Below are 13,873 nucleotides of genomic sequence, written 5' to 3'. Positions count from 1 at the left end.
CCAACACAGAGTTGAAAATCCAAACCATAGGATCCATTGGGAGAAGTTGAAACTTTTACACAGATCTTTATATAAATATGAACGTTTATATAAAGAAAGTGCTGAAGCCCTACTACAGACCTACTGCACGCATATTGAGATTCCATTGTAATCATGCGTCCTAACTGTATGTTATTCCTAGTATTGTTTGAACTACTGTACTGATGATATCCCAAGATACTTGTGATGAAATATGTCTGAATTAAAAAGTCATCACTGTGGTTAGTATGTGTGTTTTTAGTGTTGAATTCAGCACAGGTTTCGTTATATAAAGGCGTTCTATCTGAATGGGTCGGTCAACACTCACAACTGCAGAATTTGGGAATCTGAACATCCCTAAGCGATCCAGCAAGTACCACTCCATTCTCCAAAAGTAATCGTGTGGTGTGGCTTCACAGCCGAATCAATAATAGGACCATACTTTTTGAACGTATTACCCCTACAGGTCCTGTAACCTGCTCATTACTGGAGATATTTATCGACGAATGCTGGAAAATTTTGTCATTCCTGCATTGCAACAAAGACAATGTTTGGACTCCATAATTTTTATCCAGGATGGAGCACGGCCACACATTAAACATTCAGTTGAGCGCCTTTTACGCCAGAATTTCAGTAATTAGAGGGTTATCAGTCAGTTCTTTCCGACAGCATGGCCGCCTCGATCCCCGGACATCACTCCATATGACTTTTGGCTGTGGGGGTATTTGAAATTCGTTGTGTATGTTGGTGGCGTTCCCATCTTGCATGTCTTGAAAGAGAACATAAAACGGACTGTTATGAACATCCAATCCGACTCCTTATGCTCAGCTGTAGAGCATGTCGCACACCGGATGCAATGTGTTGTACACAAGAAAGGTCAGCACATTGAAAATCGTGTATGTGGTCCAGGGGACCTTGATTCTGATGAATAAAAGCATTATTTCCTGTGAGTTCAATCACTGAATTAATTTCTGGGTCTCTCGCAAGTTGTTGTTTTAGTTTAATTATTCTTATTATCATTGTAACGCGCCACATATCCAGCTGGAATGAGTGACGCGGCTGTCACTTACACCGTCGAAATGTTATTATTCCATTTTATCTGCCTTTCATGTAATTATCCGCTTGTTTTCGGCTCGGCCAGCGCCGAAATATCCCCTATCGGCGATTTTTGGTACTAAATCTTTTTTCCGCGGAAATCATCTTCCCATGCCTTCAAAAGTGTCTCAATATAAAATTTGGTCTCATTCCGTTTATTGGTTTTAGTACAGATGCCTCCAAAGAGGGAAAGTTATTTTATGGCCACCCTGTATTAAAAATAAAACTTAATGAAAATAGGCAAAAATATTGACAACATTAACTGTAGCCTGAAAGAAAAACAAAGATACTGTATTTCCCTGAAAATAAGACCTAACCGGTAAATAAGCCCTAGGATAATTTTTCAGGATACTTGTAATATAAGCCCTACCCCAAAAATAAGCCCCAGTTAAGATCGTCAGCCAGACGAACGCATTTAGTACGTCCGTTGCAACACACGACAGACGTATTGAATTATAAAATAATAATATTAATATATAATTAAATAGAAATAAATAATATTATTGACATTAAACGGGAATTCATCATGAAATTTTTGATATGTATTCTTCAAGGAAGTATAGGATATGACGATAATACCCGTTTAATTGTTGTACTTACCTCATTTCCCCGAAAATAAAACCCGTCTTATATTAATTTTTGCTCCAAATGACGCATTAGGGCTTATTTTCAGGGGATGCCTTATTTTTTCATGTACAACAATCTACATTTATTCATGTACAAAAATCTACATTTATTCAAATACAATCATGTCATCTTCTTCTGGAACATCGTCATAATTCTCCGAATTCCGGGCGTGAATTTCTTGCGACTCAATTTCCTCTAGAACTATTGGCCTCAATCTCTCATGTCCAGCAATAGAGCTCTCCTTAAATAAGCACTCCTTGTCCATGTAGCCTGCTCGTAGTGCATTGGCAACACAGCCGTCAGTGATTTTATCACAGGAACTGGGTATTTACAAATACTTAATTATAATTTATATTATCATTTATTTTAAGTATTAATTGTTGTAGTTATCTTTCTTTTTTTTTTTTTTTTTTTACTGTGGGTATATCCAATACTTTTTCTCAAAGTAGGTCTGTTTGTTTTTCAGTATTCCAAACATTATTAAAGACTTTTAGTTCTTTAAATTTTTTCGCCTGAATTTTTGTATAGTTTCAAAGAGCAACGTAAGTTGTGATATGTAGTTATTTTTTTAAATTGTACATATTTGGTCTGGTGTATTACAATAAATAACTTTTATTATTAAAAGACCAGAAGATAAATGATAAAATATACAAAGAGCCAACAAGTTTCACTAGCCACTGTCTAGCATTTTCAAGGCTGAACTGGTGTGAAAACAAATGCATTGAGTTACATTTCAAAAACATACACTTTAGTAACTGTTAGGCCGTTATATTTGATCATTCTGTTTGAAGGTGTGCATGTGTTCGAAAGCTTCAGTCAGATACCGGTACATGACCACGTGTTTTGTAGTTGTTTGCATATTGTAATTCTGTTGAACTGAGAGCGATGATGAGATTTTTCCATATGTCTTTAAGAACAATGCCCTGATTTCTATTTAAATTATTGCCTGTGCGTAATACCACAGCTGCTTCTTTTAAAGTTCTGTATCTGTAGTCATTCTCGATGTAAGGCATAGAACTGTTTTTCCAATCTATAACGTGATTTGATGTTGAGCAATGATGTGCTAAACCAGATGTGATGATTCTATTATGATTGACATCCCCCACATGTTCCTTCTGTCTTATTTCAAAACTTCTAGAAGTCTGATCAATGTAAGAAAGGCCACACGTGCATGGAATTTCATATACTCCAGGACATTTGAAGAAAGGTACCTCATCTTTAGGTGATCCTAAGATTTATCTGATCATGGTAGTTGGTTTAAAAACCACTTTGATGTTATGAGCTTTTAACATTCTTGCCAATTTTGTGGAAACTGAATTAATATATGGAATGACAGCTGCGGACACATATTGGGGTACTGTAATACGTTGTTGGTGGTTGTCTTTAAATAGCCATTTGTTTCAAATATTAGAAGGGTATCCATTAAGAGATAGAGTGTTAGATATTAGTGACAGTTCTCTCTGTACCTCTGTTTCTTTTGAAATCGACCTTAAGGCTCTATTACGGAGCATGTGAATGATGCTATGTTTTTGTGATCTATGATGGTTGGACGAATAATGTATATATCTACCAGTATCTGTGTGTTTCTTGTAAATGGACAGTTGGAAATTGTTATCTTCTTTCTTCACTAGGATGTCAAGAAAATGAAGTTCTTTGTTCTTCTCTAGTTCTATAGTGAATTTGATCTTATTGTGTAGTGAGGTGATTTTGTTCAGAAATACGAGAAGGTTTTTCATGGTGTCTTTCCAGATGATTAACACGTCATCGACATATCTGCACCAAATTGATGGTTTTGGTACAATGGTGGAAAGAATATCCTTTTCAAGTTTTTCCATAAAAAGGTCTGCGCATGGTGGTGACAGAGGGCTACCCATGGCTAGTCCTTCCAATTGGTTGTATACAGTGTTGTTGAATTCGAAGAAATTTGAATTCAGGCAATGATGAAACAGTTGTGTGATGTCTTGAGGGAAAAGATCTTGCAGAATGTTAACTACCTCTACGATCGAAACTTGTTGGCTCTTTGTATATTTTATCATTTATCTTCTGGTCTTTTAATAATAGAAGTTATTTAATGTAGTTATTTTATTTGTATTAAGGTAACGTAATCAATGATAAGAACAGCCTTCATATAATCTAAACCTCGAGACAGATTCAGATTATATGAACAGCCTTCATATAATCTGAATCTGTCTCGAGGTCTGTTCACATAAGAAGGATGTCAGTTTCTATTGAACTGGAGACAGAATATGAAAACGTATAACTTTATATATGAGTTGAACAAGTTTAACAGACTTACAAGTAAGTAAAGAGTGCATATAGCAGAGTTTTCTGAGGTTGTCATTTTCATGGTGATACTGATATTTCTGATAACTAAAGTGCATCTTAGAATGTTGGCATATTATATAAATAATGAACCAAAATTGATTATTTCTTTACAGCTGTTGCCTAGTTTTTCATTGATGATTTGGTTATATGACAATTTTGCAAATCTCGAGGTGTTATTTTAGTACTTCTATTTATGACCTGAAATGTAATATGCGACCATCTCAATTGATCCCAAAAATAGACACAATAATCCTCATATTTGAATCTAAGGAAATACATCTCATTTCATGGAGAGGCAAGCAGTGTATGTGATTTGAAAAAGATGAAGAATAAATAACTTTTAAAGAAATTTATTGCATCGATTAGATTGTATAAAAACTGAGTTTTTATCAGTGTCACTTTGAATTTGGTCTTATAAAGAGATGCATTTTGACTGGCCGAATTATTCGACTGAATTTAAATGCGATTATCTGTTGCTAGTGTTGTCACAATAAGAAATGCATGAAAAATTTGAACACCTTTTTTTAAAAAAAATATTTTTACTGAACTCAGTCTCTAAACGGTTAGAATATTTTAAACGTATACGTTTTGTGTTAGAGAAATTCCTAAATGAGTCAGAGGGCAGTGATCGAATGATAAACTGATGCATGCGAATTGAAATCAGGGCATTTGTATTATGACTGGAAGGACTGAAAATTTGTTAACTTTCAATAATAGCAAACTTCTTTTAGATCTTTTAGATAATATTATAGTAATTTGCTAGTAAATATAAAGCCAAGTGCATTGAAACAATTAATCTTAAACACGACATCTGATTACCACTGTACACGGCTTCTCCAGTGGAAAGGTAGCCACTAAACCAGAGAGGTTCATCAAAGAAGGCTTCGTCTTGTAGCCTACAGCCATCAATATATTTCCAGATGTCTTTCCTCCAACAGCTCTTAAACCAAGCATCCCTGAAAGCAGAAATATTCGAACCTTTAACTTCCTATTCATATCGGAAAATATCAGTAGCCTTATTTAGTTTTATGAATCAACCTATTAGATCGGAAATAAAGTGTTGATTCATAAGTTTGATTAATTCGTTTGGGTCTTATGAAATTTAATTAGTCTTAGTTTTAATAAACCAAATATCGATAAAAAGAATTATTTATTATTTTCTTTGTATAGTCCATATACAGTTTTATCAATTTTAAGCTTTACTACAAATCAATACGGGACAAATATCAGTTGTTAGATTACTGTTCATGATACAATGATTCCTGGATAAACAAGAAGAAAACGAAGGAATAGAAGAAGAAAAAGAAGGGAAAACAATATAATAGAAAAAGAAGAAGAACGAAAGGATGGGAAAAGAAAACAAGAAACAGAAGAAGAAGAAGAACGTGATAATGATGAAAATAAAAGGAATGAATATATGATGATGATGAAAATAAAAAAAAAACAATAGATGATAATAAGAAAAATAAAACGAAAAATAAGAAAAGAAGGAATAGAAAATGACGATGCAAACTAAAAGTGAATAGACGATGATGATGAAAATAAAAATAAATAGTTGATAATTAAAAAATAGAAGGGAAAAATGAAAAGAAGGAACATAAGAAAAGAGATAATAAAGATGATGAGAAATAAAATGGAAAAATACAGAAGATAATGGGAAATGAAAAGAACAATGAAGCAGAAGAAGAAGAAGATGATGATGATGAGAAAGGAAGAAGAAGATGATGATGATGAGAAAGGAAGAAGATGATGATAAGAAATAAGAAAAAGAAGAAGATGATGATAAATAAAAGGAAAAGAAGATGAAGAAGATACTTATCAATGGAAAGCTTCAGAATAATTTGTAAATTCACATTTGGAAGAAGTCAAAAAGCTTAGAAATAATATTAGTCCCAGTAGCGGAAAGATTCTATGACGATGGTTTTTAAATGAAAGCGCATATTTGGAGAGAAATGAATCTACAGATGAGGAGGGTTGGACAAATCGACTACGACAAGCATACGTCATCGTGTTTTTCTAGACTGCGATAGTGCTATTGAAAATATCCTATAATGCAACATTAGGCACCGAATGTTCCTATGTAGCAAAAATTATTAAATGTAGTAAAATTGAAGTGTAAATTTTTATTTAATGTCAAAGGAAAACATCTTCTTCTCCTTGGAGTCAGGTACTCATCGAAGAAAGCCACATACTGTCCACACCAGCTGTCATACCAGTTCTTGAATCCATTCACACTATCTACACAAGCTACCTCCACTGGCGATGCCTTCCAATTACGCACCGCTCTATGTGAGGAAAAAAATCTACCTCTCCTCCCCCTGTTGAGAGCATTCATTCTCAACTTCCAAGAATGTCCACTCGTCCTTTCTCCACCCTCCATAAAACGAAAAATTCCATTAACCGAAATTCTGTATGACTCTTTCAGAAGTTTGTAAGTCCAAATCATATCACCCCTCTTTCTCCTGTTCGCTAGTGTCTACTCTACAAATTCTCGATCTGTTTTCATAATCCTGATATCATGTTTAACATTCTCTCCTTTGCATTCTCTCTGTCTCTCTCTCTCTAATATATCGGAATCACAAAGGAAACCCGACCTGCGCACAATAGTCCAAGTGAAGTCTTATCAAGGCATTGTAAAGAGACAAAATGACATCTTTATCTTTACATGTTAAAGTTCATTTCAACATTGCAATTACCTTTTGAGTTGTATTTGCAATCTGCTGCATGGTCCCTGAGCTTTAACTTCCTATCTACTAACACTCCAAGATCCCTAGCGTCATCAATTTCTTCTAGCATAATCCCACAATATAATACGACATTGGATATCTAATCATGCCGAAGTGAATGACATTACATTTGCTGACATTGAACCGACACCCATTTTCCCATGCCCACAATTTCTACCTAATTCAAATCATTCTGCAAAGGTTGCATATCAGCAGCATTTCTAATTACCCTACCTATCTTTGGATGATCAGCAAATAGCTGTATGTCGCTTGTCAAATCCTTCCGATTATCATTAATGTACAGATTGAATAACAGTGAACCAAGCACTGATCCTTGTGATACACCACTTATTATTTTATTTATTTTTTTATTAATCTTTGTACTGGTTATGGGCAGTACTACCCTTACATCACGTCCAAACATTTCGTCCAGACTTGATATAGGCCTAAGCCTTTACAAGTTTCACTCTATGCCTGTTCGAGTTATCATAGTAGTCATTCTCTGGTGGCAACGCCAGGCCACCAGTGTGCCCTCAATGAAAGAAGTTTTATATCCTTCTGCGTAAGCCCAAGCTGTTTTAAGTCCATATAACTATCTGCACTCCATACGCCATGTAAAGAGATGGTGGCGCTGGTAAACCTCGGAGTTGGCCCATGCTCCACCCGTATCTTACTAACTAGATCTTGGTTATTTTTATAATAATTTACTTTATTATTATGGCTATAGGCGTCCTGTTCCCACCACCTGGGCATCAACTACCCAAACGTCACCACTCTTTTAATCACTAAGTCTGCCTTACGCAAACCCGTGGAGGTGCTATACTGTGGTTCCACCGCAGTCTCCCAACCTTTGTTCTTAAAGCGATTGTTCAGAATGGAGACCACAGCATCATGCCTCCTCACGCGGATCCCATGGGTGCGGAAGCAACACTGGGCTATATGAGACAATGTCTCACTGTAGTGGCAGCCAGCCCTACAGTTGGAGTCGTCACTACCCCATCGGGCTATGCGGGCTCGAGTAGGCAGGGCATTGATCCTCGTCCTGATAAGCTTCGATACTCGAACCCAGGGAGGAGTCTGATGCCATCCCTTACCCAATTATGATCGGGAGGCACCAGAATCATCTTGTCTTGCAGAATCACATCCCCTATATACCACTTTTTGATATCTGTCGATCAGCCATCCTCTTATCATTATTATTGTTTTATTATATTATTTTCTATTCATATCTAAATATTAAACTTCTGATTTTTTTATTTCTCTTAGAACCACAGGGATAATGAAGATTTCAATTAAAGACATAAATATTTATTTTCCACTGGAGACAACATGAACATTGTTGTCTCCAGCACAATATTCAGTAATCTAGGGATTACTGAATATTGTGCAGTCTTATGAATGTTAATGGTAATAATAGAAACTATTATAAATTTGCAAGTATATTAACTAGTTGTCATATGTAAGAGAACTGCGAAAATTTACCAAGCATAGAAGCCATGGCGTCTTTGAATTTTCTTAGCACATTTAAAATCGTCACGTAAATCTTCGTCAAGGTAATCTAAGAAAATAAATGAAAACCTTTTACATTTTGCCATCAAACTTCCTCTTAGACATTCACAACGAATGTTTGCATGCAATTTTTGCTTATTTATTTTTCTTTGTTTTTTATCGCACTGAATAACAAATCAGAGTGATTTTTGTCATATTTCATTAGAGATTTTATATTATTATTATTATTATTATTATTATTTAATTGCTTTGGTTATATATTAAGACAACAATGATGTGGCCTGACTTGTCTGCTTGTAAAAAAACATGATGGTAGATTGCCAAGTTTATTTATTTATTTATTCTAATAAAATTCAGTCTTATTTAATAAGGACAGAGTTGATATTTTCATCTTTAAGAAAATGGTTAGACAAATAATTAGTAAAAATATCTAAAATTGAACTTATTAAAAACAAATAAAAATACTTACTAGAACATTTTTCACGGCAAATGCTATATTCGTTGGTTACGGTGCACCAATATCTGTCATTAATCTGAAACGAAATATGGGTTGTTTATCCTTAACGTTGATGATGCAATTCCAACAGAACAATGTTGTTTATACTGTGCTAGCGAGTGAGTGAGTGCGCGCGCGTTAGTATAAGGAATGCTTTTCCAGATGGTAAAGGTATTTTTGCATTTCCAAACAGTTGTTTTTTAAAAAACGCGCATTCCAAAGAGGGCAAAGAATTGTCCGCAACTTTCGCTCGGGAAAATCAGACAAACGAACCTATATTTGATGCAACATTCCATACACATGCTTCGAAGAATCGTGCATGCCATGCTGTGGTGAGGAATGATTTAATCTTGTATCAGCTCGCAGTTTAAAAAAAAACAAACAAATACCTGAAAGAGACCGTAACTGAAGCTGCCATCTTTTTCAGGTCCTGATATTGCCTTCTTGTCATAGTAACTCGAATGCCTTACTAAACACAACCCTAAGAAAATGAAGGAATATATAACATTACTCTTTAATGCTAATAAATTAGTCAAAGTCATTTTTTCTATTATAAATTTATATCTTTAATTTGAATCACACGCACAAAACGGTGATAACCTGCAGTACATTAGAGTGAGTTAAAAATATGATCATCTGGAATCTTTTTCTAGATAACGAACATAATTTTTTTTTCTCAAAGTGTACGTGATGATCTTTTATTTTTCATTTCTTCTTTTAATATATTGCGATTTATTATCTGCATATTCAATCATTTTGATGAATTTCCCCTCTAGTTGATTTACATTTAAGAGATCACTGTGTGGTAGTTGATAATTTCTTATACATCTCTCAAATGAATTATAATTTATGCTAGTTTCGTGGTTGTTATTACTATTATTCGGTAGAGATAGATCCAATAGTACCGAGCAATGATCTGTTATATTGCTAAGATAAATTGCACCTCATAAGGACATTTTATTTCTTATAACTATATGATCAATACAACTTACTGAATGTTTACTTCTCTGGTATTGTTACTTATGTATGCAAGAAATTCATGAGAAGATAATATATTTTTATATTCTTCAATTTTATTATTCAAAAATAAATTTAAATCAATATCACTCATTGGTATAATATTGTTATGTTTTAATGTCTCTAGGGCATAATTTAACTGAGTTAAAAATTACATTTTCATTTTGAATTTCTCGTAAAACCAAAAAATAATTAATAATTTAATTAAGTAAATAATTTTAATTAATATATTCAAATAAATAATTATTTCATTTAAATTATTAATTAAGTAATTATTAATTTTTATTTTAATTATCATATGTACAATGAGCAAAAAGAATATATCGCTACCATTCAACTAAGCCCTGAATTTTAAGCTCAGAGATATATTTTGTGTTTTAAAGTAACAAAAAAAACAAAAAAAAAAACCGCATGTCTACATAACTGTACTTACAATTAGCAGTCATATTTGTACTAAATCCTTCTGCTATAATTCTTCTCGCTAAAATGCAGCGGCTCATTCTCTTTGCTAACGAGACCATTCCAAGACATAAAAAACAGAAAAACATCACCTTAAAAGACATTATGCTGCATACGTCAAGAGTACGACACCTGCAGAAACAGCATTTTTATCACCAGTGTTTCTATAATCATAGTTTGGAAATACATTGCAGCCCAGTAAAGCAACTGTTGCTAACGTGAGTCACGTGACAACGGCATTGGAAACAAACAGTACGCGTATTATATTTCCTCACGTACCCTGTGCAGTTTGCTCCAGAAATAACTGCTGCATATAAATAATAAAGCTTCATCACGTGACAATAGCATTAGAAACAAATGGTACGCTTAGTACATTTCCGCACGTGCTACATGCAGTTTACTCCAGAAAGATAACAGCTGCATATATCTTGCAAACAATTTAAAAAAATACATGATTTTAAAACTCAGGTTTATAATATTCCGCTATCCTTGATATACCAATCAATATAATAAAGTAACTATACCTATGAAAATGTTTGCAATTATAAAAGAAGTTTCCCATTCGTTATATGATCCGAGGAAATTTGAGAAATGAAAGCTACTGTTTATTGATTTCGGACTACCTCATCATTGAGCATCACGAAACAAAAATTAATGGCACAAAAAAAAAAAAAAAACTCTAAAGCTTTTTATTTCTATAGAGAAAAGGCGGGGATATTTAAAAATATATTTAACCTGCAATTAAATTGATGAGTTTCTATTTAATTTTATTTATTTAGCTATATATTTTATTTATTTATTTCATTATATTTATATATTTATTATTATTATATTTGTATTTATTATTTACGTTTCACAGTTTTTACTTATATATTTTACTCATGCATTTCTTTATTGATATGCCCATTCATCTACAAAATATTGTGTACAGTAGGAAGTGAAAAGCATACGCCTTGGGCCAAAAAAAGCGGATAATAAAGCATTTAAATTTGTTTCGTGTTTCTATCACTCTTTTTTATGTGTTATATCAGAAAGAGAATTTGTTTATTTTTATTTTTTTCATTCTTATTACACTCTGGAGTCAGCATCATCGTGGGAATCAGTTCATGTAACTGACAGCCTATTTATAATAAAGAATCTTAAAGTCCTTAACACTCCCTGCATTAACAACACATTCTGGTAATACATTCCATTCACTGACAATTCTCCATGCAAAAAATGTCCTCCTCATATCCCTCTTCACCGCACTCTTACATAACTTCAGGGATGACCTCTGGTTTTCCCCTTCTACTATTTTTATAATTTCATCTGGATTAATCGAGTAAAATCCTCTCACTACCTTAAACGTCTCCATCATATCACCTCCTTTCCACTAAACTCTGTAATCCACATCTCCTCAACCTCTCTCCATAGTCTGCATTTCAAACTCCTGATATTGTCTTAGTCACTCGCCTCTGAACCCTCTCCAATGTCGCCACATCACATTGAAAACAAAGTGACCAGATCTGAGCACAATAGTCAAAGCGTGGTCGGACCAGTGCCTTATACAGTGGCACGACCACTTCCTTGTCCCTACATGTTAGAATACTTCTTATCATAACAGCAGTACGATGTGCAGTCTTTGAAACACTAGCAATATGCCCTCTTCAGTCTACTGTCAGCCATCATTCCCAAATCAATATAGTACACAGCCTTTTATTTCTGAATTCCAAAATGCTACACCTTGCACTTATAGATATTAAAACTACGACCGCACTCCTTTGTCCAAGTAAAAGTCTATTCACATCTTCCTGATGTGAATTAACGTAAGTAGTGTTATTTATAATTCTTCCGAACTTTGCATCATCAGCTAAAAACTGAAGATCCTCAGTCAGACCACATGATATATCATTTATAAACAAGTTAAACAGCAGGGGAGTAAGAACAGAACTCTGGGGAACACCACACGTTACCCTCCTTTTTTGAGACACTGCTCCATCATACACAGCTGGCTAGTATCGTTCAGAGAGCCAATCTCCGACTCATCTAACCAATATATTATCTATTCCAATTCTCTGCAGCTTGTACACCACTTATCTTGTGGTAATCTATCAAACACTTTTGCAAAGTCCAAGAATATCACTGTATATGATTCTCCCTTATCTAATACACTCGTTACCTTATCACAATATGCAGATTAATTGCTAAAAGAAGGCCTACCCTTTACATATACATGCTGACCATTATAAAGAATGCTGTCTCCATCAGCCTAATTCTGAATTCTATTCCTAACCATTCTCTCTACACGTTGATCACAACTGCAGTTATACAGAATGGTCTATAATTGGAAATTTCTGTCCTAGAACCATGCTTGTGGAGTGGTACTATTTTGCCTTCTTTCCACTTCTTAGTGGAAAGAAGGCAACTTCCTACGAACTCTTTTCGTGAAAGAATGAAGTTGCAAACTTTTAATGTTTTAAAGACATCGTCGAGATGATTTCACGCAGTGAAGAATTATTAGAAAAATTGAAGAAAGCCACAGAATTACTGATATTGCCAGGGGGTTGGAATCTTACATAGCGTTGTATTCAGGCTCTGGGCAGCGTTTTAAACCAGTGGAATGTATTCCAGTCGTTTGCTAAGAGATCGCCCTCGCTCTACAACGAAGCATGAAGACAGAATTTTGGTTATAACAGGAAAACGTTATCAACATACCATGGCATGTCAGCTTGCGAGTTGGCTCCATTCAAGCACAGATATGCGGATAACTCGACAAACTGTAGCAAGACGTCTGTTTCAAGTATGCCTGTAGTCTGCGTCCCTTTATCCACAGCGCTCATCGTACACCATGTTTTCAGTGGCGTTATATCCATAAAAATTGGTCAAGCCACCAATGGGATAATGCACTCTTTATACATAGAGTAGTTTTAGTCTTTCCTATGATTCTAGATGACACTTCATCTAGCGTGAAAATGGTACTGGTTACTATCACGAAAATGTTCTTGAAAGGAATAGATACGGCGGTGCTGGGGGTCAAGTGTGGGGAGGCATTATGCTTAATGGACGCACCGAACTACGATTACTGGAGAATTGGACTATGACTGGTGAACGATATTGAAACGAAGTTCTTCAACATCATGTTAGATTGCTCCGTGATGCTGTAGGCGAAGAATTCATATGTATGGATGACAATGCTACATCACATCGTACACGGGCAGTGGAGATACTTCTGGAGACTGAGGATATTAATCGAATCGAGTGACTAGCATGCACCCCAGATCTTAACCCCATAGAACACTTTGGGGACATAATAGGGAGATGCATTAATACTCGAAATTCCTCTCCAGAAAACAAACAAGGCCTAATCCCTGCTCTGAAGGAGGAGTGGGCCAGTTTGTCTCAAGAACTCCAAGAAAAGCATGGTACGACGTTGTAAGAGCTGCATCGCAGTTCGGTGCGGACATATTCCATACTGAAATGTCTCTCCGCATAGTTTTCTGTAAGCATCGTACATTAATTCCTTAACTAGGTCCTTAGGAATTTTGTAACTTTTGCCAAAACGTATTACAATTTAATTTGTACCAAATTTATAACCCATTTTTGTGTAATATAATTTATTAGT

General features: G+C 34.7%; 1 protein-coding gene across 1 annotated transcript; it reads right to left on the bottom strand.

Moving 5' to 3' along the window:
* Positions 1-4,399: 4,399 nt before the first annotated feature.
* Positions 4,400-10,417, bottom strand: LOC150107012 (lysozyme C-like). The gene is made up of 5 exons (XM_090392891.1): positions 10,247-10,417; positions 9,186-9,277; positions 8,770-8,833; positions 8,274-8,349; positions 4,400-5,021 (listed from the first exon to the last, which is right to left on the bottom strand). Exons 1-5 carry the CDS (start codon positions 10,374-10,376, stop codon positions 4,802-4,804), a joined length of 582 nt encoding a protein of 193 aa, XP_090249017.1. The 5' UTR covers positions 10,377-10,417; the 3' UTR covers positions 4,400-4,801.
* Positions 10,418-13,873: the final 3,456 nt, after the last annotated feature.

The sequence above is a fragment of the Typopeltis vanoorti genome, chromosome 5, assembly GCF_054136105.1.
Source record: "Typopeltis vanoorti isolate ZY-2024b chromosome 5, IOZ_Tvanoo_1.0, whole genome shotgun sequence".
Taxonomy (NCBI): domain Eukaryota; kingdom Metazoa; phylum Arthropoda; class Arachnida; order Uropygi; family Thelyphonidae; genus Typopeltis; species Typopeltis vanoorti.
The sequence above is the reverse complement of the archived record's forward strand: the minus strand, read 5'-3'. Positions and strand labels throughout refer to the sequence as shown.

Bases quoted from the DNA above. Each gene is read 5' to 3' on its own strand.
- LOC150107012 (XM_090392891.1), bottom strand. From the start codon at position 10,376: ATGTCTTTTAAGGTGATGTTTTTCTGTTTTTTATGTCTTGGAATGGTC. The intron at 8,834-9,185 runs GTATTTGTTTGT...ATTTCGTTTCAG, and splicing joins TCAGTTACGGTCTCTTTCAG to ATTAATGACAGATATTGGTG. The intron at 8,350-8,769 runs GTAAGTATTTTT...TTATTTTCTTAG, and splicing joins TTGCCGTGAAAAATGTTCTA to ATTACCTTGACGAAGATTTA.